This window comes from Limanda limanda, chromosome 1 (assembly GCF_963576545.1).
Source record: "Limanda limanda chromosome 1, fLimLim1.1, whole genome shotgun sequence".
In the NCBI taxonomy this organism is placed as follows: Eukaryota; Metazoa; Chordata; class Actinopteri; order Pleuronectiformes; family Pleuronectidae; genus Limanda; species Limanda limanda.
The window spans coordinates 35,288,306-35,313,123 of NC_083636.1; the positions used below are offsets into that span (position 1 = coordinate 35,288,306).

Sequence of the window (24,818 nt, forward strand, 5' to 3'; positions counted from 1 at the left end):
GATGTTGGGGAATTAAAATGATGAACATGAGTTTATAAGATACAGTGAACATAAAATATTGATGATACAAATAAGCACAACATCATGTTTACATGCAGGTGTCAGTAAATGCTTCATAAATTCAAAGGTTTCCATATATAGTTATGCATGGTATAAGAGTGCTCTAGCGCCTCTGTAGTGAGAAGCCTCTTCACCTAGCTAACTGTAACATGGAATACATGATGTGAACTCAACCTTTTGGGCCCAAAGGCCGAGAAAACTTTTTGAGCTCAAATAAAAACATTAACTTGTCACTGTGTGGTTGTTTACTGTCAAATCTTTCAAGTCCCCGAGGACAGATGACGCAGAAGACATTTCGAGGTGTCAGTCTCTGTCGTGAGTCGTCAAGATCACTCTTAACTTCCTCTTTCTTCTCCAAACTGCTGTTAACTCACTTTTACAATTCATTAAAGAAAATCTGCAGGTTAAACAGGTTTTTGTGGACGCTGCAATGGATGAGACTGGTTTAGATCAGCCAGTTTGACATTGATTTGTAAGTGAGTTGTTACATGTTTCCTTTTGCCTCCAGGTTCCTCATGTACAATGATTTATACTTTCACTTGATTGAATCAGACATACATACATAAACCATGTGCACGTTTCCATATTGGATATGTCAACAATTGTTATGAGTAATGAACCACAGCTCCTCTTTTATTTTAAAAGGAAGTGGAAATGAGTCTTAAGAAAATGTGTAGTAAGTAAAGCCAGGGCACTAAAGCAGTGGTTCCCAGACTAGGGTCGGGACCTAGAGGGTCGCAAGATTATTTCCATAATAAAAACAATTCTTAATGTCATGTTTGATCCATACATGTTCCAAAAGATTTTTAAAAAGTAGGTAATTTAAAATAAACCATGCAAATAATCATCAGCCTTCTGGTTTGCTTTGTCTCCAGGATTCCAGAGTTCATTGAGAAAGCTTCAGTTGTAACAGGCTGGTTTACAGTAAGTTTGCATTCATGTGCACGTGGGTGATGGAAATGTCGTGGTTTCGAGTTGAATTTAAATGTCGGGATACGGAGACTCCGGTGCAGTATTGAGGCAATTTATGTTTTTTCTGTTGTTTTATTACGTTTAAAGCATAAAGAAGTGGTCGCCGTTTAATTCAATTGAATTGGATTTGGCTGCAACACTTTTTACCCCTGAAACTCTGAGAAGTGTTTTGTTGACTCTAACCTCGATGGGCACAGTGGGGAACAGATAATGAGGGATTTGTTTTCATTTTTGGGCTGAACTATCCCTTTAAGTCTTGCCTCTTCTATAGGGCACCGTTAGTATCGTGCTACATGCTGCTTGTTCGTGTCGCTTGATGATGATGATTCCCGATCTGCTGAAGGCTCCAAACACCGCTGCACGTCGCATAAGTGTCGTGGCTCTTTAAACGCACCAGCCAATCACGGCGAAGCTCGTCCGCTGCAGCTCGGCTCGACTTGGCTCGGCTCGGCTGACAGTTGATTCGCGGTAACCGAGCGGCGGAGACTCTTTCCTTTGAGGGGGGGTGATGCAGCCGTCAGTGCGGTCAATGGACTCGTCAGTGAGACAAGGTAAAGATGACTCAGCTCAGCGGGGAGACTGCTGACGTGTCCCCCGGTGATCGGGATCTAACCCCGGGTAACACCGGGAATAACAGCCGCCGCTGGCCGGCTTGTTGTAGGGCTGTAGCCACCGGACCGGGAGCTAGCTGCTTATGCTAACGTTAGCATGAGGCAGAAACCCGGGTTCGGCTGCCCGGTGTTCGGTGGCAGTCCTCGGCAGAGGTCAGCCGAGCTTCACCCGCCTCACCCACGTCTTTGAATTTTAGCAAACAAGCAAAATGCCGGTTCTCCGCCGTTTGACAGAAAGTGTGGTGCACCGTGTTTGTGTTGTTGTGTCGTTTCTGGGGAAATGGGGAATCTCAGGATCTCCGGACCTGAAGTAAAGATGCTATTTAAAGCAGAGGTCCAAACCATTACTCAAGTGAACTGCACCCACTGGTGTGTGTGGTATTCGGTTACAGTGGGGTTGTTGTAGCCCCTATGCTGTTTACTATTACTCTGCTGTGGGGGGTGTTTGGTGCATTGTACCAGGGTAATAAACCGGTTATAACCAATCTCTGGAGAGGAAGGAGCGATTTGGTTCTATTTGTCCAGCCCGCCCCGGTCGTCACCCTCCAGTGTTGCTCTCTTCCTGTTCCAGCACGACCTGGGCTGAAGTTACACAACCAGTCCGTCATGCAAACTGGAAACACGTGTCTGTGGGCGGGCGCTGGGCTGATGCAGGTTTTGCTGAACAACAAAGCGTCGCAGCCTCGAGGAGGAGGAGGAGGAGGAAACCGGCTGTTCTCTCCCCGCTATGTTTACCTCCCAGTCTGGGTCGAGAGCCGCGGATTCAACATGTGTTTGCCTTTCAGGGAGGACCATGATGCGAGCATGATCAGCGCCGATGGCTTCTCCAAACGCGAGGCGACTCTGCGGGAGGGAGGCAGGAGGCGGCCCCCCGCGGAGATGCTCCACCTGCTGACAGCTGTGATCGTGTGGCTGGTGACGGGCACCACCATCTCCAGCCTCAACAAATGGATCTTCGCCGTGTACAACTTCAGGTACCCGCTGCTGCTGTCCGCCCTGCACATGCTCACGGCCATCGTGGTGGACTACGGGCTCATCAAGCTGCGGGTGATGCACCAGAAAGGTGCTGGAGAGAAGGAGCTGACCACCAACGCCAAGTGCAAGGTGTTTCTGCTGAGTCTGACATTCTGCGCTAGTATCGCCTTCGGGAACATGGGCCTGAACCAGGTCCAGCTGTCGTTTGCACAGATGATCTACACGACCACTCCGCTCTTCACCCTCGCCATCTCCGCCCTGATACTGGGCAAGCACCATCACATCCTCAAGTACACAGCCATGATGCCCATCTGCCTGGGAGCCTCCTTCAGCATCATGGGGGAGGTCCAGTACGACCAGACCGGCTGCTTCTTTGTGTTTGCTGCGACCATGTTGAGGGGTGTCAAGTCCATTCAGCAGAGTGAGTATCTCTTTACTGGGTCAGTTCCCTGTTTTCTGTCCTGTAGGTCAACACCAGGCTGTAGAAACTAATCCTCCGACGTAGTTCAAATTATTTTTAAACTGGAAAAATTCCTCATGACATCAGAGGATATTTTAGTGTTTTCCCCCGGACGCCACAGCGGTCTGTGGTCCTGGAACTTTTGAGTGTTTCCTTGAATCACTCTTGGGTCCAGTAACACCCACGCATTACGCTGGAATTTCACAGTTGCACATTTTCTGGTTACCTAGGAAACATAATAAAACATGTGTATGTGTGTATGAGATATAACGGCCAGAGTTTCCGGGTATCCAAATGACATGCTGATCAGCTGAGCATGAGTGCTTCTCTTGTTTGATGAGGGACTGGAGTCTTTAGAAGGCCTGAACTTTTTGTAACAGCTGCTTCGAGAAGCAATCTTCATGGAAGCCAGCATAGATTCAGTGTTAAAGTATTTTTTCAAGATTCTCTTTGTTACCAACTAATTTCCGGTTTTCAAAATACCAAAACAAACGGAGTGGCCCAGAGACCTCATCTTGAAATTCATTGAAAGTTTATCTGTTGTTTATTACATGTACACAGGACTCCATGGAGTTTAGTAATGTTAGTAGAGTGCATTCCTCTGCCAAGGCTTCAACAAACACCCTTAAATTCAACCAAGCTACACCAACGTCCACACTCTTGTTCTCCATAAATATCCAACTTTTCCCACCAAGATTCATGAATTATTCACTAGAGAATCTATGAAAATTCTCGCAACATTTTCTTGACAAAGGGATTTCCATGAAAGTAATCTGAAAAAATCTTCTGGATCCAGCCATTTGTCTGAATCCACCTCAAAATTGAATAAGTTATTTATTGGCCCGTGTCCCATCCTTCTACCAAGTTTCATGGAAATCCCTTTGTCAGACAAACAAACTGACAGGGATGATAACATGACCTCCTAGACAGAGGTTGAACACATGGTGAGACTGAAGATGTGGCCACAGTTGACGTGAACCTTTCTTGGAAAGAGACTCCCTGGAATTGATTTAACATGGTTTGCCTTCACTTATCATGCATCGAATGTTCTCCGCTCTCAAGGACACATTTGTTGTCGTAGTTGCTTTAATATGTGCGTCTGTGCAGTGGATTAGTCTCTTTAATGTCATGAGTCTTAATAACACTGTAGTTGTCAGAAGAAAGATGAGATATGACTTTCTAAAAATATAATGAGGCCCCCTCTTTAATTAGTTACATAATACAGGAGCAGATATTCATGTTCGCTCAGAGCTACTTACTTCGGACCTCGAGGTACAGAGCTTGAATCCATAGGTTTATCTTTTTAAATCCCCAAATACTTTACTATAGCTACTAGCAGATGAGTTCATAAGGTTACCTGCTTTATTTAATACAAAGCCTTAATGAGAAAGAACATGGAGGGAAGATTATGACCTGCTTTGGAGCAGAATTTAACAACGAGGTCCAGCAAAGGAAAGTTGCTACACATTTCTTTTATTTTTAATCCTGACCAACACTTAAAATCAATCCTGAGGATCCAATCTAGCTCTGCGATGTTGTGTCAAGTTTCAAAGATCTATTTGAATCCTCTCTCGCTTGTTGTTGTTAACAGTTTCCCCTCAGGTTATTTCTCTGACACACTTCAGATGTGTTTAAGGTTAAAGGCGAAAGGAGTTAATGCCTCAGTCTGTGTTTACAGTCTGTGAAAAGCTTTAGAGCTGCTTCACCACTTTACCTTATATATATATATATATAACCTTCATATAAAGATGTGTGTCCAGACATGAAGGCACTTTATACTTTTCAAACAGGAGTTTTGCATTATTCCATTTCTGCTGCTGTTATTTTGACTCGGAAAACCCATAACTTTCTGTTTCATCACCTCAACCCAGAAGAGTGTGTTTGTGTTTTGTAAGTCTCAATATTTTTTCCATTAGAGTCATGTTTATAACATCTGTGTATGTGTCTTTGTTAAAACAGGCATCCTACTTCAGGAGGAGAAAATCAACTCTGTGTTCCTGCTCTACATGATGTCCATTCCTAGCTTCTGCATCTTGAGTGTGGCAGCTCTGACCTGTGAGAACTGGACTCTGATGGAATCGCCGATGCATTACGACCGCCACCTGTGGGTCTTCATCCTGCTCAGCTGCCTGGGCTCAGTCATGTACAACCTGGCCAGCTCGTGCGTCATCACGCTCACCTCGGCCGTCACCCTGCACATCCTGGGCAACCTGAGCGTGGTGGGGAACCTGCTGTTGTCCCAGCTGCTCTTCGGCAGCGAGCTGTCCGCCCTCAGCTGCGCGGGAGTGGTGTTGACGCTCTCCGGCATGCTCATCTATCAGAACTCTGAGTTTATCGTCAGCTGTTTTGACGCACATAAGGCCAAAGCGAAAGGGTCCGGACAGGTGGACGGTCACAGTGCATGTAGAGAGGAATCTTGCGCATCTGAACCAACGTATCATCAGCAGAGATCAGACGGCAAAGAAGAAAACAAGATGGACTGAGGTGAAAGGATGAAGGAGAGAGTAATATGCTGAAGGGAAAAAAAAGCTAAAAACCCTGGCTGGAGGGAGTGTGACCTTATAAGGCCATTAACACTGATGATGTTACAGATCTTTTATTTCAACGTTATTATTTTTAACTTCCACACTGTTCCAATTTATCTCTCCTCTGGTCACACAGAACTCCAGGCCTCAGAGAAGAGAAGTTTGCCTTTTATTTCTCACGGTGATGGTTAACTTCCCTCCTTCATCTGTACCTAACCTGTGTCGGTATATGCATGCAAGAGCACACTCAACTGTTCAGTACCTCACAGGGTATCCACACCATCACTCACACTACACTGTGAAATAGTCTCATTTGCAGAGGGCTCTAATCAAGGATTCTCGGTGGCTGACGTGGACATTGTTAGCCTCAGAGTGGGCACTATTTTTAGTAAGAAAGAAAAAAATATATATATGGTACTTTTACCTGACATTCACCTGGCCCTATCATGTTAGGGGACCGGGGTTGTTCGGCAGCTTTTTTTAAAACATTTGATTTCATGTTTTTGTTGGTATGTGATGCAGGACGCTTGTCAAATAGAGACACCGCAGTTGTTGCTGTTACGGCTAAAACCTTTTGCTGAAGGCGAAATTTACAACAACTGTCAAAGCCAACATTTCTGTGCAATGAGACGCCTCTTCTCCTCCACTTAAGCACATTTTTTAAGAAGAGGCCTGAGCTCTGTGTTTTGTCCCCCCCCCCCCCCCCCCTCTGAATCTCGCCTGTCGCTGCCCAATTAAGGCCGAGATCTTCTTCTCCTCCCAGCTTAAGAGGAAGGTCTCTCCCGGTAGAATTAGTCCAATTACTCCCGTCTTTTACCGCAGCTTGATAATTATCTCCACGAGTTCTCTAAGGAGTGTCACTCCACTTTAGCTTTCACTCTTTCCCCTGAGGGTGACGAGAAAAGAGACGACCGAGCTGACCTTTCAGGTAGCTTCTTCCATCCTCGCCACTGTCGTCTGTTGAGTGTAGGTTTTGCAAGCGACACAAAGTTGGTTTAACAGCACATCTTGACAAAAGGCTGACTCCTGCTGGACAGTGTTATGTTTTCTCTCCTGTATGTGCTTTCATTTTAACCCCCTTTTAGTGGATATAGCAATCATTGGCTTAATAATGCTGTACATTTTTTGTTCTCAAGTGTCTTTTACATGCATTCGTGAATTCATCGATTGCTCTAGCCTCTTCAATACCTCTCTAGAGGAAAAAGTCAGGTATGATAAGCATGCCACTGCTTGGTGATCGGGGACGTCCCTCATACTCCCTCCAACATATATGGTATGCCAAATGTTTACTTTGAAAGCTATTTTTTGTTATACTGGTTCTATCAGTGTTGTAATTGGTTCTTTCTGTGAGGAAACATGGTCGTCACTCATGTCGAGTTCATTTCGACAACAACAACGAAGCCATACTTCTAAGTGTGTTTTGTTTTTGCCACATGTCATACCCTCTGTATACTTTGCCATAAGAATAACTTTATGTAGGATTGTACAGTGAAAGATCTTTAGTTGATATATATATATATCAAAGACTTAAAATGTATTTCAATAGTGCCATTCTTAAAATTTCCTTTTCCTGAGCATTGTTAGTAATTGAGAATTAATATTTGGACCTTTTTATTAATTAATCCCCAGTCAGTGGAAAATGTAAGAAAGATATGAAGTGTTTTTATTTTGCTGTTTGATGATTGGTTTTGTGGGTTTAACATTATTGAATACCTCATCTGTTAAATATGACCTCATGCCCCTGTGTTTGTTTATTATTAATTATTGGATGGAGAGCAGGCAGGTTTTCAACAACCACACTAAACCAGCCTGTGGATGTTTGGTTTTAATGTGTCAACAGAGTCACTTGAGCACAGATATCAGCATATTTTAAAACACGTATTTTAAATTCATTTTCAGTTTTAAACTCTCAGTCTGGTGTCGGGCAAGTCTCATGGACTTCATGTTGAGGAAATAATGAGTGTGGGGCGAAGCAACAGTTGCACTGACATGGTGAGAAGACGCCTGTGTCTTCAGAGCCTACGGTTCCTGTGTATATATATATATTGGTTTTTGATTGTTTGCAAAGCTAGTTGGATGTAAATAGTTATTTTATGATATTTATGTATTTTATAGTAATATATGGTTGGTTTAAGCTACACTGGTTCAAGAATGAAACTTTGCCTCATGCCTTATTTGGAAACACTGTAGAAGAGGAAGGAGTGAACCAATCTCTCGTTGTTTTCTTTTTTGTTGAACTGTTTGGGAATACTTTGAAGGCCAACAGCAGGCAAGAGTATATGCTTCTGATTAGAGGCCAAGATATGGACATTCACATGATCCCCAATTGCTTGAATACAAATAAACTGACTGGTACAATAAACAATAACAAACACCTCATAACTGAGTCAGAGTTGCTGTTTACATGAATTAACACCACTGTCTCACACCTCATTACTGTAAATGTCTTACACCAATGTTTATTAATCTCAACATTTCAAAGCAATTTCTAATTTGAAAATAAAGCATCAGTTACGTTTTGATGACATATTAAAGTGACAATTATTGTCAGCAAAATTGACAGCGAGTTTATCAAATTATTAACTGTTTTGTATATAAAATGTCTAAAATAATAGGAAATAGGTATGGGTGCCCATGATGACATCTTTAAATAGCAGTTGTGTCTGACCAACGGTACAAAAGAAAAAATCAATCATCACAGAAAAGCAGGATTTGGTTTTTGTAAATATTTAATTCATAAAAATTATATGATTAATTATTTATTGAAACAGAATAAATGTTCTCCTATCAGAACAGGAAGAAAATTATTGAGAAAAAAAATTGACTGAATCCAGTTAAGCTTTTCCAGTTTTATGATCCTGGAATTGTTCACCTTGGACAAAAAAAAGCCCATCGAAGCTCAATTGTTTATTTTGAAGCTGTTATGCATTTTCACCACCGGGTGGCACAGTTTATCTGATTTCTGCATAGACTGTATATATAGGATTTCTGATATATCTGCTCCTCTGCTTTGGAGACAGGACTGATGATATGTGGAGGAACCCTGCACTTTAGCAAACTTTTATTTCGTGGGCTGGATCATATGATTTCATATGTCTTCCTCATGAAGAGTGAACAGTTCTGCCTTATTCAAGCAATTACTTAAGAAAATGTCATAGTGTCATTAAGGGCAAGACATTTAGGGCCACTAGCCACTGTGGTTTGAGATGAGGACAGATTATACAACAGGAGAAAATACTAACGTCTACAAAGGCGGCAAAAGACAGACAGGACAGACCTAATGTCCCGAGATCTCTAGAGACAAAATGTTCCTTTTCACCACCTGCATAGACAGACTGAGGGGGGTTGTCCTGATGTAAGGACACTCTGTAACTTATAGCTAGTTCTCTGTGTGTGTGTGTGTGTGTGTGTGTGTGTGTGTGTGTGTGTGTGTGTGTGTGTGTGTGTGTGTGTGTGTGTGTGTGTGTGTGTGTGTGTGTTCATTTTTACAAATTCCTTTGTCTCTAAACAAAGTTCACTGGTCAGTATTTCTGCCTGAATAAGGCAGCGCTCAGAGTTTTTCCATTTGTTAACTCCTTCATTTCTCACTAAATTATTCTCCTGCAGCCGACTCCTTCAAACGAACTGTGACCAAGCCAAATGTGTGAACAACTAAAAAAAACAGAGAGTGTAGCTGAGGGAAGGTCCGATAAAGTTTCACATGACATCATCCATCCAGGATGCAGTGGCCAGAGGAGGCGAGACTGATGGACCTGGACCTAATGTGTTCCTTCCTCTTCCTCTTCCTCCTCCTCCTCCTCCTCCTCCTCCTGCACCTTCTTCCCATCTTGGGTGGTTCTCGTGTGCGACCTCCTCTCGCTCTCCAAACAGGAATCCCGCGCTGTGGTGAGAGGTCTGATGTCAGAATTCAGCTCTCACAACCCTGCAAGACAAGTGCGCTGAAGACTTCTGAGGAGCCCAAAGACTCACAAGACCCCATCAACAGGTGAGTGACACTGCACCTCATCAGGCCAACAAAACCACAACCATTAAATCCACATTTTATGTTGCATTATTGTTCCAAATCTTGTGTTTTTAAGCTTTGAATCATCTCATTCTCCTCTGTGTCTGAGCACATAGTTTCACGCTGTTATCAGATCCTTGTCGTAATGCTCTCGTTCCACTACATTACTATATTTGTACGTGCTTTTGCTCCGTCTCTGCTGCACTCAGCCTGTTGCTGAGATACACTGAGCGCTACTTCGCTAAGACAAACACATTTCTTTTGCATGGCCGCTCAGTATGTTTCTGTTAAGACTCACAAAACTGTTTATATTGAAGACTGCACGTAGAACAGATGCAGGGTTTCATTCTGTGGGGTTATTCAGTGTAAACACCGGAGAACTATCTGGTCTGTTTAAGTGATTCAGACACATCCAGTCCTGATGAATGTTTTGATTTCTGAATCCAAGTTGTTCCATTTGAATGTCAGAAAAGTCAGAGTCAACTTTTTAAAACGTCAAGTGTGTTTATGGGTGTTGACTCTCAGACATGGAGGAAAAAACAGACGGTGGATCGGCTGCAGTGACCAGTGAGGAGCTGGCTGCTGTTGAAGATGAAGAGGTTCTCAACAAGATGGTGAGCCAACGATTGATCTCTCACCAGCGTGTCATGGAAACGTGGTGATCATATGACCAAAGTGTTTGAAGGCCACGATGAGAATTAATATCTTGTCACTCTAGAGTTTTCCTTTTTTTTTTTTTACTATTCTAGCTGGACGACGCAGCAGATTTCGACCAGAGACGAATGATTCGTGCTGCATTAAGAGACCTGCTGAAGAAAAAGAGAGGTAAAAGCTGGGGACGCCATGGGCCACATTCTCCCCTGAGGCTTTGCCTGCTTTCTAAATTCTCCAACCGTCTGTGATCAGATAAACGGGAGCAGGAGAGGGGGTCGAGGCAGCAGGACCTGAGGCAGCAGGGCCTCGGCAAAGGAGCGAAGACAGGCTCAGCAGTTAGCACAGGCAGAGCGTCCATGAACCAGCAGCCGTCAACAAACAGTGAGTCAGATTATTACAGATAATCTCTGACACCTCTGTGCCCTCTGAATATGTTATACTTGACTGTTACTGATATTCTCTTTTTAGAACCGACAGGTCAGTCCTCTCCATCAGCCTCCGCTCCCTTCAACAGGACAGGAGGCAGGTGAGTCACATTTCAGCAAGTGAACATTTCTGCGTGGTCAGTTTTTGCTTTAACTGTAAAAAGGATTATTATAAAAACATACGTGCACAGAGAAAGGATTCAGGTAGACGCTCCTACAAATTCAGCTTCTTTTCACAACTTTTATTAACAATTTTTGAGCACTTTTTCAAACACATACAAAAAAAATTGAAAGTACTGTACTGCAGCAACTTTAATAACCAATTGCCATGTAATCCAACCTTCATCCAACTGACATGTGCATCATGGAATCTGGTCAATGGGTCATATATATACAGCAATGCTTGATTTGTTACCAGCTCAACACAAACAGAAAGGAAACCTTCTCATTCTGACAATTTCTTAATCATTCTCCATCTCAGGAATTTCATTGTTTGGCAACTTTTAAAACTGAAGTTGCCGTAGCTGTTTGTTTACTACATTACAAATTTAATCCATCGCAGTCGTCTTGTATATTTATTTAGTGACCTCATTCACCCAAAAGGGAGAAATGTTTCTTCTGCTTAAAGTAGCATTTGCTAAATCCTGAATATCTGTGATATATCTTCGTGTCCTCTCCTCAGCACGACCAGTCCTGCTGCAGCTCCGGTCCAGACATGTCCTGCTGCTGCTGCAGTACCCAACGCTAAAAATGTCAAACAGATGCTTCTGGATTGGTGCAGGGCCAAAACAGAGCCATATGAGGTAAATATGCCCAGACTCTCTTATTGCCCTGTGGAGCTATACATAGCTCTGCCCCTTATGGCTCACTCTTTTCCACTATTTCTCCTAAACTGACTCCGCTCTGGTGTTTGTAACAGGGGGTGAAAATCCAAAACTTCTCCTCAAGCTGGAAAGACGGTATCGCCTTTTGCGCCTTAGTGCACCGATTCTTCCCCGATGCGTTTGAGTACTCCATCCTCAACCCCAACAAGCCCAGGGAAAACTTCCAGCTGGCTTTCAACACTGCAGAGTGAGCGCTCACTCCTTATATGACCATTGAGATGTATCTTGTCTGGAATGAGCTCTGGTAGTAAATCGCAAATAAGGACAAAGTGGCGTTACAGTTTTGTGTCATTGTTTGCCTCGAGTCGTTTGTCACTGACTCTCGCTCTCTGCCTGCAGGAGGCTCGCAGGCTGCCCCCCCCTGCTGGACCCTGAGGATTTAGTCCGGATGAAAGAGCCCGACTGGAAGTGTGTGTACACGTACATCCAGGAGTTTTACCGCTGCCTGGTGGAGAAAGGCCTGGTGAAGACCAAAAAGCGGCCGTAGACTCCCTGAACACTCAGACACAGCCATGCATGACTCGATGGGATTTCAATTGAAACACACATTATAGCACAAGATGAGGTCAAAAGATTATATCATGCACTCTTGTCAGTTTGCTAAGGGGTAAAAGGTTAAGTGTTTGAAGTGTTCAGCTCTGATGCCCCATACGATCCTGAATGTAAAGTGCCTAACGTGTAGTATTTGCACTGTGTGTTTGTGTATGTGTGTGTGTGTGGGTGTGTTGGCAGGGACTTATGGTTGTCTGTGTGCTCTCAGTGGACAGCTGGTGCTTAGGATCAGTACATTCCACTGAGATTACACATCTGCATTAATCCCAGTCAGGGCCAAGTGAGAATCTGGGCGCAAATGTTATGATGATGCCCTAGAGGGCCAAGACAGATTTACTACGTATCCTTTTCATTATTACGCAGTTTCTCTTGAGATATCAGATGTTTTGTTCACGGATAAATTCATAATTCATATTACATAATATAGTCAGAAAAGTGCATTGGAGGGAATATATGGTGTTGTTTTATTTGAAACATATCCACCAACACCTTGTGTGAGTGGTTTAAATGTGTGGTTAATGAATATGGGATGAATGAATGGGCACTCCACTAACACGATGAATAAAGAGCCTGAAAAAACTTGCTTTTGTAATTCCACTTTCCAATTTTGTCCTTTTTATGAAGTTTTCTGTATCTTTTGTTGTTTAGGGTCTGATAATGACCCTTGTGATGTCATCAGGGGTTTTGAGATTTTTAACACAAATCCTGTCTTGCAAACCTTTCTGAGGCCCACAACTTTATTAGCTGGAATGCTCCTTTAATAGGGCAGCTTCAGCACCAACTTCTCTCCACACAGACTCATGGACATATCCATAACTTACAATGAAAACCTGCTCAATAACTAATTATTTTAAGACTTTTAATTATAAATAAGCAGATCCTAAAACACTTGCGTATATTGAGTAGAGCCACTGCATTAAATAGTAGTCCAAACAATTTTGAGGCTGAAAATATGCATTGCATCACAAGGGGACATCACGAATCAGGACAAAACTCCCAATATTTACATGATGCTTCAAAATGTACATTTAATGAACATACTTTCAACACAATCTCTGCAAAAGGTAATTTTACAACGTACTACCACAAATGCAAATAAACAACAGATTGTTTTATTGTGGTTGTTTTATTGATCGCATTAGATTGATTATGGTGTCAGTGTTGTTGAGCCCTGTGAGAGCCTCGTGAGTGAAGCTTAATTTATAATCATGCTGATCAATTCTCCCCATCAGTGACGCACCGTTACCAGATTGATGCGTCACTGATATGGGACAGATGATCAGTTCATTCTAATCATAGGTGTGTGTGTACTTATATATTAGTCAGGACCATTTTAGGCATAGAGACCCTGCAGAGTGAGGACTGGTCCTCACTTTTTCATTGGGCTGGTTGAGGGTTAAGACTTGGTTTAAGGGTCAGAGTTAGAATTAGGGTTAGGGCTAGGCATGTAGTTTGGATGGTTAAGGTTAGGGTAAGGGGCTAGGGAATGCATTATGCCAATGAGTGTCCTCACTAAGATAGAAGTATCGTATCTATCTATAGTTGTGAGGGACAATTTTGGTTCAATACTATCATTGTGAGGACATTTAAGATCAATATTAAGATTAAGATACATTTATTTGTCCCAAACACATGCACAGACATGCAAAAGCACACAGAAATTTAACCTCTGCTTTTAACCCAGCCATGTAGGCGCCCGGGGAGCAGATGTTGGGGGAGTAAGGTGCCTTGCTCAGGGGTACTAGACAGGACGTCTTTTTGTTGTTTCTCCGTCCTTAGTTTTAGGGTTAGGGTTATAATTAGGTTTAGGTTCAGGTTAGGGCAAGGGTTAAGATTAAGATAAGGCATTTAGCTGTGATGGTTAGGGTTATAATAAGGTTCAGGTCAGGGTTTAGGGTTAAATTTAGGCATTTAGTTGGGATTTAAGGGTAAGGGGCTAGGAAAGCATCATTCCAACGTGTGTCCTCACAACTATAGGTAGACGTGCATGTGTGTGTGTGTGTGTGTGTGTGATGTGAGAGAGAGAGAGAGAGAGAGAGAGAGAGAGAGAGAGAGAGAGAGAGAGAGAGAGAGAGAGAGGAGAGGGGATGGGGGTGCACCGGGAGCGCGCCCGGTGGCTTGTGGGTACGGTGCCGGTGTGCAGGACGTGCGGGCGGGATGCCGCTGGCAGAAACGCGCACCGCCGCTCCGTCCATCTGCCGTAGACGCACATGATTAGTGGGATGAGGAATAATCAGCTGCTGCCGTGTCGGTGCACACACATCCACAGCCCGGCTCCAGCCTCCTCCTGTCCTGACAGCCCGGCGGAGGAGCGGCTCCGTGCACCGTGACGGAGACGACCGCTGTCCACGGCACCGACGGGTCCCATCCGTCCCCGGAGCCGGTGTGTCCCCGAACCGGAAAAACAACCGACCCTGCCCTCGCCTCCCTCTCCCTCTCTCTCTCTCTCCCTCTCTCTCTCTGCTGTCGCGTTGACTGGAGGGAGACTGATGCTTCGCCCCTCGGTGCGTTACTGAGATCACCTTTGCGGTTCACCTTGGAAATAAGACAAACGCATGAAAGGTAAGACGTGTTTTCAGGAGACCTGTGAGACACCGCAGCGCCGGTCCTGGTGGTGGTGTTTTCACTGTGGTGCCGCTCAGTCCCAGACGGGAGATAACGGAGCTGTCATTCAGACTCGCAGCCTCAATGCACTGGGTTATAAAATATGAATCAGGCCCACATGTCCTCAGGTATTCAAGCTCTGAAAGTTCCCACTTTTTTTAAAAGTAGATGTAATACCAAACTCGGACCGTTTCCATTCCCTGCTTTTGATTTGCAGATTTTTACAGAACTGTGGTCAGGTGGATTTTCCAGACACAAAGAGCTTTTTCATTTGCATGTCATGAATACTTTAAAAGAGGTGTTTAATTTCTGAGTGTGGGGGGGTAAACAAAATGGTGGGAGGCTCCATGTCCTCCTGTCATGTGAGGCATATCCTCTATCTTGTGACCTATCAGGATCTGTTGACATTGTCTGATGTCCTCTGTCTATCTTCAGCTCTCATCCTCCAATTGCATGCATACCCCCCCGTTTCTTTGAAGTGAGAGAAAGAGATCAAACCAGAGTCAAGCTCATATCATCCCAAAATGACCAGGTTACGAAGGTTTCACGTTAGTTCCTCAGCTCTGTGGCCTGCTCATTGGAACATCAGAGAAAGAGACCACATCCGTCACTGTTGCACTGATAAAAGTAGAGGTTTTGTGACGGCAGAAGAAAATAAATTACACAAAAGTCATTCCTGTCCTTTTGGCTGCGAGCGTCACTATCTTGTTTTTTCTTCTCGCAATCAAATGAATCCTGTCGTGTTGTTTTTTAAAAACATATTTCATGTTCCAGGTCGATGGATCGCATGCGGCACAAACAGATCAGCACTGACCCATGTGGGGTCGAAGTGCAGCCGGGACCCTGTGTGCTACTCGCAGCCGGTCCAGGTTTCCCTCCACAGCTTGCAACTCAGGAGCCAGCTCTCATCAGCCCGCCGGAGGTCATCAGCAAACCAAAGTCTGGATTGAGCCCCATCCAGTCCCCTGTTCCACCCGTGAGAGTGACAGAACCGTCTCAATCAGGCCACACAAGCACTGGGTCCACTCCGCCGCTGACGAGCATCAGTCGGCCGAGACCGACCGCCCTCGGGACTAAACCTGCTCCGAAGCCGACCAGGATCTCAGCGGACCCCTCCAAGGAAATAGATTTGATCCCGGTTTACATCCCAGGACCTCAGAGTGCCAACGTCCTGCCGCAGACTGAGTCCTCCCTCCCGCTCCACAGTCCTCAGAGTCCCCACAGTCCCCACAGTCCTCAGTCTTACACCAGCCAGCCTTACCTGAGTCCCTCCCCCAGCCCTCTCCCACCCGCCTGCCTCAGCCCCAAACCAGGCCTCGGGGGTCAGCCACAGAGGAGCCCCTCACCCGTGTGTCCAACACAGAGCCAAGTGCAGCCGGAGAAGCCAGAAGCAGAGAACAATGACTTCAGGTGAGACAAATATTAACACGTTGATTAAAGCACTTTATCAGACCTACTGGAGCTTCTGTCAGATTAAACGATTCTGTGCTTTTACCTCTGAGACTGTGCCGATCCCTGTTTTGCACAGAAGTTACAGAAGCTGCCTTACACTCGGTGCCAGGGTAGGATGTTGACGTGAGCCAGACCATGACACATGAATCAAGGCGGCACAGTTCAATAAGAGCTTTATGAATCTGACAGGGCGAAACGGCCACATTTGCTTGGCAGCCGTCCCAGAGGCTTATACTTCTGTTGTTCCTCAGCCATAAACAATGTCAGCTTGTAAAAACCTTTTGAATTGGTAGACCTGTGTTTATACGAAGGTCAAAATGTTCAAAAAAGGTCTTGGGACGGCAGCAGCCTCTTATATATATAGCCACATATGTCTCAGGTTAATATAGAAAGTTGTAGACCAGTAACAATGGGTTTATTTAATACAATCAAACTTTATTAGTATAGCACCGCACCACATGCAAGTGAAGTGCTCTACAGATGATTGACAAGCTGATAAGTAAGAATGAACAGATGTAAAACTGTGTTAGACTAATACACACAAGTCATCGAGCAGCTGAAACTGTAATAATCAAACATATAAAACTGAAAACAGCAAAAACTAGACACAAATATACAATAACATTGATAAAGGACAATAACAAATAAAACAGTTCTTAAATTGATTACTAGTGAATTGAATATTCAAAGTCACCTCTTCACAATTTTCTTACATTTTAAAGACAAAACAATTAGTTGAGAAGACGAACAGATGAATCACCAATAAAAATAAAAAAGCTACAGGCCTGATATGTGTTATTACAGAGTAGCTGATTGTTCAGTTTTGTAGGAGAGTTAGAGCCATCTCTGTCTCTCACCCCTACACACACGCACACACACGCACACACGTGAAATACTTAGTCATCATCGAAGTACAGAGAGGTGCTTAATTGTGCTTATCTTTTTTTTCCATATACAGAGAGGCTGATGAAAGCTTCATCCCTGAGGATTACATCCTCTCTCTCACCCTCTACACAATTTAAATCTAATGCAGCAATTTCCACCATCTCCTCTCCTGACAGGGTGTACATCGTCACATGGAACGTGGGCTCAGCTGTCCCGCCGGATGACATCACCTCCCTGTTCGGACCAAATGTTACAGATGGGAGCGTCGACGTGTTTATCATCGGGTAAGCAAGTATTCCCGGCAGACTCAGCGGTGCCAGGGACACGGTGCCCACTCAGTCATCTGTGTTCGTTTTCCATCCGCTCCCATTACACATCACGGCCCTTTTCACCAAGTTTCATCCTCACTTGTTTCACGACGTGACTCTGCTTTTCTGGCACCGTCCAGACTCCAGGAGGTGAACTCCATGATCAACAAGAGGCTGAAGGACGCTCTTTTCTCGGACCAGTGGAGCGAGCTGTGCATGGACACACTCAGCCCTTTTGGATACGTTCTGGTCAGTTAAAGATGTTGCTGCCCTTAGATCTCTTTTTACTCTGACCCCCTTTTTGTGCCATGAAATGCTTATTCGTTATTCTCATCCCTCCCATCTGTTAGGTGGCGTCCCAGCGAATGCAGGGAGTGCTGCTGCTGGTTTTCTCTAAATTCTGCCATCTTCCGTTCCTCCGAGGCGTGCAGACGGAGAGTACACGCACCGGACTTGGGGGATACTGGGTACGTGCTGCACATCGAAGAGAGCTGCTCAGAGATTTATTGTGTGTGGTGGGTTCAGTAAGAGGGCTTTGGGAGGGATGGGGTGTTGAAAGGTGGCGTGCGCGCTCCCTCCTGCCGGCAGACGCACGCACGTGTGGGTGCATATGTCAGCGTGTGACCTTCCAGTGCGTGTTGATGTCAGCATCACCCCTGGCTGCTGCTGGTGCAGTCTCCTTCTCTTTGAGGGCAGTGCAGCAGCGGGCTGACTGGCTCTCCGGTTCTCTGACTCCGAGGCAGCAAAACATGAAAACACGACCTTGTCCCCGAACACAGATCTGGTTGATACATGCGATCAGTGTTTATTTAAATGTGAATAAGGACAGCATGTATTTTTGTCTCATCCTCTTGCCATTAGGGGAATAAAGGGGGTGTCAGCGCGAGGATGACGGTGTTCGGACACCCGCTGTGCTTCCTCAACTGTCACCTGCCAGCTCACATGAGGAACCTGGAGCAGCGGATGGAGGACTTTGAGAGCATCCTGCAGCAGCAGCAGTTTGAAGGCGGCAATGCCACTGGTGTACTGGACCACGAGTGGGTGACGAAAATCTTACACAATCTTTTTAACACCCATAGAAAGTGCACACCATTAGTCAGCTTTTCATTGACAAATACATGTCCGACAGTCATTTATTGTGCGTAAGTGAACAGAATTATGCAAAAACTAATGGATGGATTAGCACAAAACTTAGTCATGTTGTTTGGTGGGAGTCAGGGAAGAACTGATTCAATTTGGGGCAGATCCAGGATTTTCTTTTCACTCTCTTTAACAGCCAAATTGGGTGTTTTTTAAAAATATTTTCATCGGTTTCCCCGAGAATAGTTAATGGATCTTGATGATTTAAACCAGCCACGTTTACTATTTATTTCAATTTTGTTCTGAGTGCGATTCTAGTACATTAAAGTATCCATGTTTTGTAAGGTTTGAGAAATCTGACTCGCTCAAGAAGGTAACAAGCCTTAAATAAAACTTGACACAAATTGGCATGGTTTTAATTGAAAGCTGTTTAAATGTATGTATGAGGTTTCGCAAACCTTTTTACACCCAGGCTGCAATGTTTTTATTTACGTTTTATTTTTTGAATTTGCCTTCACCAATTATTAATGAATCTTAGGAGGTTATCTTATGTAATAAAGGTCATAAGTCTCCCTATTTGTTTTTCATGCATCTCGAGTAAGTAAAACGTCTTTTCGTGTGTTTTCCCTGCCTCCAGTGTGGTGTTTTGGTTTGGAGATCTAAATTTCCGTATCGAAGACTACGACATCCATGTGGTGAAATGTGCCATCGACAGCAACAAGCTGCCTCTTCTGTGGGAGCGGGATCAGGTGAGGAAACATCCCCCTTGTTCACAGAGGGGGCTCTTCTGGAAGGCTTTTCATGCCACCTGTTTGTCTCGCACACCTCCACCAACAGAGGGCGCTGCTGTAGTGCATATTTAACCCTCCTGTCATCAACCTCCACAGCTCAACATGGCTAAAAACACAGAGCCCATCCTGGAGGGCTTCATAGAGGGGCCACTCAAATTCCCACCGACCTATAAGTTTGATGTGGGCACTCATACGTACGACACCAGGTTTGTTCAGTCACCTCCATCACAAATGTAATAAGTGTGATGGGAATTTGTATTTAATTCCCTGGTGAGGAAATAGACCATCAGACTGAGTGATCAAGTCAATGATATCAAAGTATTTAATTAATGGTCAAGAAAACTATTTACAGAGAATAGATTTGAATACAAGCAGAGTTTCTGAGCGAGCACTTGGCCAAGTGGGACAGAGCCTTCAACACCACTGCAGGTATCGAAGGTCTGACGATTTGGCAGAGAGAGGTGCTGGCTTAAATGCACAGATGAAGGGTACTATGTCATCTTCCCATACCATGTGAGCATGACGAGTTCAGTGGTTGGACCATGTCAGATAAGAGGCAAAATGCCTCCCCCTCTCCTAAGTGTATAGACATTAGGCTGAACATCAAATAGTTACAAGGACATCTATGTGAAAACTAACATATGTTTCCTGGTATCAGGCAGACGCAAACATTACATAGAATTTATATAATGATGTTTTTTAGGTCATTCCAACTGAACTTCGAGCATAGTTATGTAAGAACAGAATGATTTTGTTACATTTCAGAAGAGCACAGTTAGGTTCAATAATTTCCATGACAATAAGTATGTTTATTTTTTAAAAGTGAGGCATAATAGAGCTTCTGTCTCTCTTGTTTCTGTGTGTGTCAGTACCAAGAAGAGGAAACCTGCCTGGACGGATCGCATCCTCTGGCGCCTCCGACGCACCGGCTCCCCGGTCCCTTCCCACAATGCAGCACTGCAGCGGGGTCTGACCTCGTGGCTCGGAGGGGCAACTAAAGTGACGCAGCACACGTACCGAAGTCACATGAGTTACACCATCAGCGACCACAAGCCTGTGTCTGCCCTGTTCTCCCTGGATGTGAGAAACTGTTTTGACACATTTTTCTCAATCATACGGCAGCAAGCTGTCTCAGTCACATCTTCTCTTTGCGCAGTTTGATTCTTGTTCAGGATTTATTCCTCTTTGTATCCCGTTTCCTCTAGTTCCCATTCAAGGTGGCTGTGCCCCTGGTGGAGCTGCAGGTCAGTAAGGAGTGGTGTAAAGTCTCCGATGCTACAGTCAGATTCACATATGCATCTACTTATCAGCGCAGCTCGTGGGACTGGGTAGCAATATATAAGGTAATCTTTCATTGATTAAAATCCACATTCACTCCTGCAAAGATCTTTGTTATGTTACAGTTACGTTCTTCATTTCTCAGGTCAGATTCAGACATCACAAGGACTACCAGGCGTACGTGTGGGCCAAGGGAGAGCATGTTTCACAGGTTGGTCACATACTGAAGCTCTCTGATGTATTTTGTGCCACAGCGGAGCTCACGCTGATTTCTTTGCCTCTCTCTTTCTCTCCCAGGTGACGTTTTCAGAGGAAGATTTGCCCCGAGACGATTGTGAATACCTCATGGGCTACTACAGCAATAATATGAACAGTATCGTTGGATTGTCAACACCCGTTCAGGTAAAATAAGTACTGCTTCTAACAAAAAAATGTACATTCTGCTGCATCGTGGGTAGTTTTATTTTTGATAGTACATTTTGTTCATAATTAATTTGTACTTGTACTGTCATATTTTGAAGGTTGACTTCAGCTTGTAACTTTTCTACATTTTGTGACGTCTTCTGTTACTTAAGTCAAATCTTCCTGTTAGCAGCCCTGCTAATGAAGTTTATTCCGTTTGAATCCTCCATCCTCTGCAGATCAGGATACCAGTCCACAGTCCCACCATGCAGCGCTCCGACAGCTCTGAAGTCAGCTCAGAGGACGACAGCACCCTCGTCCTGCTGGTTCCAAACTCCCGTAGCCCAAGTCCTAAAACAGGAAAAGCCCATCATCGCCACCGGCGCAGCCGCAGCCCGGCGGTCCCGACTCTCTCCTCCAACCCCCTCCCATCCTTACAGGGCCTCAGCCTCTGCCCTCGCTCCAAAGACGGACAGACGCCAAGCCGCTCTCCCTGCTCCACTGCTAAGAAGGAACGGCTGGTGTCCCCCAACACTGTGCAGTCTCCGTCCATCAGTCCGCTCAGTCCTCGCAGTCCTGTGTCTCCAGGTGGTGGAGTGACTGCACCAGAGGCCCTCATCGCTGCCATCTTAGGTGAACACAGACCAGCTCAGGTTAGCCCCACAGGGGTCAGACACATCGGGAAGGCCGGGGAAACGGACACTTCGTAGAAATAAAGATCAGTTACTGAAAGCAGGAACAGTCTGATGTGACCCCACACTGTCTCTGTGCTCGTAGCAGCAGCACAAGCAATGACTCCTAATGTAGTTTGCAAACATTCCACATTGTAGCCCTGCAGTTCTGTTTCTGAATCGACCATCATCTCATACACTATGTGTATCTCGGACTGGAAGCTGAGCCCAGACGCCCGACGACAACAAGTGCTTTTATAGACTCATAAGCTATATCATACGTAAACTACATTGTTGAATGTGAAACCAGAGTAAACCTGTGATGGATGTGAGCGGTTATTATCGACAGCAATACGGATCTTTGTAAACTGTCTCCTATCATAATGACTCCGGACCAGAAACACTCATGGTTCACCGTGGAGGGAGAGTGAGTGTGTTTGTGGGTTTGTGTAGGTTTTTGTGTTACAACAAAAATGTGTGAAATATGCATTTTGGACCAAATGGTGGTTTAAACATTTTAACTCTATAGTTTTCGGTCTGTATTCATGAAATGAACCTCTCATGAATAGAGGTAGAGCATTTGACCAACTCAATCAACCTGAAGTGTTCATGTGATTAAGTGACTTCAACAATAATCCTGCATCAATGCTCTTATTCTTAGCAGCTTTGTGAATACAGCCCCTGTTCTATAGAGCTCAGTGAGTGGATGTTTAGACCAATGTGGTTTGTTTGCTTCAAGGAAAACTGTTATTTATCTGTGTGAGTGTGCAAATAAAAAAAACTGAACAAGTGGTGAAATGTAAACACAAAAAAGTTATATCTGTTTGTATGTGCATGTGTGCAGACGTGAGTCACTGTTTGGACGAGGTTTGACTGGATTTAATCAAATGAAAAAAAAAAAAGTAATTTATTTTAGCATCAGATACAAACTTCACTTGAACTTTCAGCCTCTTTGTTTGCAGCAAATCAAGTTTCAACTTTAACTCAATTTTACTGAGATCTGTTTTTTATAATGGCACCTGAGGACATCATAGCAAAAAACAAAGAAAACGTACTGTGCTTGTGAATTGTGACTAAACACTGATAATGTCGAACCTCTGCACGTGTGTACAACCAACGTGTAGCACTGCAAAGGTCAGTGCTGTCAAAATCGAGACAGGACGAGAAAAGATAAAAATCAGTCATATACTGTTAAAGGTTATTAGTGACAAGACCAAGAAAAAGATCCAGTATCCAATTTTCAAATAGAACCAACAAAACAAAATCCATTTAATATAGACACAGAAGCTCTTGAGGTTTTCACAGAGATGAGTGTACACAGCTTAAGGTTCATCCTGATGTTTGTGATCAAGTTAATCTCTTTTGGATTAGCAAGCACATCTAAAACCAGAGAGAGAGGGTGAAACAAGCTGCACATTCCAATAAGTATTAGGTTTAATCAGATGGGCAGACGAGTGAGGCACCTGATTCCAACAGTAAAGTAAAGTAGCTTTTTGTGTTCACTATTTCTAGAAATTATTTTAAAATCGCACGTTGGCTGCAGATAGTTGAAGTCAAGCCCGAACCATCATTGCAGATGCACAACTACCACGGACTCCAAACACTTTCCCTTGGACTTGCACTCCTATCTATCCAGGGCTAGAAGGCTTCTAAACCACTCAAGTCAAATAGCCTCAGTGTTGACAACTCTGGCTCTGACAAACTTCAAATACACGAAATAACGATTATTTGACCTCCTTAGGTCGGAAATTGTCTCTGAAGTTAAATATTTGACATTTGCACAGTTTCAGTCTTCTTAGGGTCAATACATCGTTTTAAATGAGATTCTATCACCCATTGTTTCCATTAGCACCAATGCAACCACCGCTTTCAAGCTTGGGAGGTTTTTGCTTCTGAACCGATGCAGTTTTCAACAAAATCTCTTCAAAGTCAAAATATTGATTAACACACTGTGTTTTTGAATAAAGAGGGAAGAAATGTTTAACCGATTCTTTAAAACATTTTCATCAGTTAATCAGTTCATTCTTTCAGAGGTAGTTATATGTTTTTTCATGTATTCTTAAAAGTTTGACTTACATCTTGAAATTTTAATTGATAAACGATATATTTAAAAAAAGGATTTAGTTTGAGTCTATCGTCAACATTTCGACTTTATGCTTAAAAGTAACAAAAAATAACTAATATCGTTTGACTTTATTCTGAACGTTTTGACCTAATTCTCAAAATGCGATTTTTTTTTTAACTCTTTCATTTACTGACTTTAATCTCAGCATTTTTAATTCATGGTTGTGTAAAATTAAAATACATATATAGTTGAATTGTTATTTTCAAAATACATAATTTAAAAAAAACCACTTAGATTTGCTGTGGCTTAATTCCAGTGGTGTATAAAGAACTTGAAAGCCATACTTGAGTAAAAGTACACATATCTTATTTTAAAGTGGCTTCGGTAAAAGTAAAAGTCACCCGTCAGAAAATGACTTGAGTAAAAGTCTTAGAGTCGCTCATATTAAATGTACTTAAGTATCAAATTAAAAATGCTAAGTGCTTTTTATAGTAGGCCTATACAGACACAAGACTTCCCAATATTGTTCTCTTCAGGATTTATTTCAACTGACTGAAAAATTATAACAACACTATATATATAATGTATAATTTTTTTACAAATTTTGAACCCGAGATGCTGAGGTCAAAATAGTATTGGACAAGTGGTATCTGAACTTCTAGAGACAACAAAGAATCAACACAACAGAATAAACAAGTGCCTCTTGAGTCTACCTAAGAACACTAATAGACCAAAGTATAACCACTAAAAAAGTCTGTAAATATAACTAAACATAGACCTTTCATCAGTAACAGGAGTGATACACAATGCTCCTGATAATAACTCAGCAAAGGGAAACTAGGCACACAAAATAAGATAGTTTCTCTTTTGTTAACAGCCTGGACAGTGCTAGTACAGAGAAGAAAAAACACTGGACACAGTCTGGTTTTGCTGCCAAATTTCAGACTGAACAAGGAAATAAATAATTGAAGAATAATGTTTTTTTGAATGCTAAATTACATCTACAAAATACATCCAATTGAATATCTTAAGGTGCAAATTTGGTTACAGTATTTTGGTGACTTTATTTTGAAGTTTATAAATTATCAGTGTCTTGCTTGACGGCACTTCAACACTAACCTTTTGTGTCTATTAGCTGCATTTTGTAACTGCCTGCCAGCT

General features: G+C 43.5%; 3 protein-coding genes across 3 annotated transcripts; all 3 read left to right on the forward strand.

Annotated features, from left to right (window-relative positions):
* Window positions 1–1,558: 1,558 nt before the first annotated feature.
* slc35e4 (solute carrier family 35 member E4) lies at window positions 1,559–6,270 on the forward strand. The gene is made up of 3 exons (XM_061074648.1): window positions 1,559–1,583; window positions 2,429–3,039; window positions 5,038–6,270. The coding sequence occupies exons 2-3, from the start codon at window positions 2,448–2,450 to the stop codon at window positions 5,559–5,561; spliced, it is 1,116 nt and encodes a 371-aa protein (XP_060930631.1). The 5' UTR covers window positions 1,559–1,583; window positions 2,429–2,447; the 3' UTR covers window positions 5,562–6,270.
* Window positions 6,271–10,133: 3,863 nt separating this feature from the next.
* smtna (smoothelin a) lies at window positions 10,134–12,056 on the forward strand. The gene is made up of 7 exons (XM_061075703.1): window positions 10,134–10,220; window positions 10,356–10,431; window positions 10,513–10,641; window positions 10,729–10,786; window positions 11,368–11,488; window positions 11,605–11,756; window positions 11,909–12,056. The coding sequence occupies exons 1-7, from the start codon at window positions 10,134–10,136 to the stop codon at window positions 12,054–12,056; spliced, it is 771 nt and encodes a 256-aa protein (XP_060931686.1).
* Window positions 12,057–15,503: 3,447 nt separating this feature from the next.
* On the forward strand, window positions 15,504–21,631 carry LOC133009811 (inositol polyphosphate 5-phosphatase K). The gene is made up of 12 exons (XM_061077357.1): window positions 15,504–16,135; window positions 17,239–17,346; window positions 17,511–17,619; window positions 17,721–17,837; window positions 18,232–18,407; window positions 19,088–19,199; window positions 19,338–19,447; window positions 20,111–20,321; window positions 20,447–20,584; window positions 20,665–20,730; window positions 20,817–20,921; window positions 21,161–21,631. Exons 1-12 carry the CDS (start codon window positions 15,504–15,506, stop codon window positions 21,629–21,631), a joined length of 2,355 nt encoding a protein of 784 aa, XP_060933340.1.
* The last annotated feature ends 3,187 nt before the right edge of the window (window positions 21,632–24,818 follow it).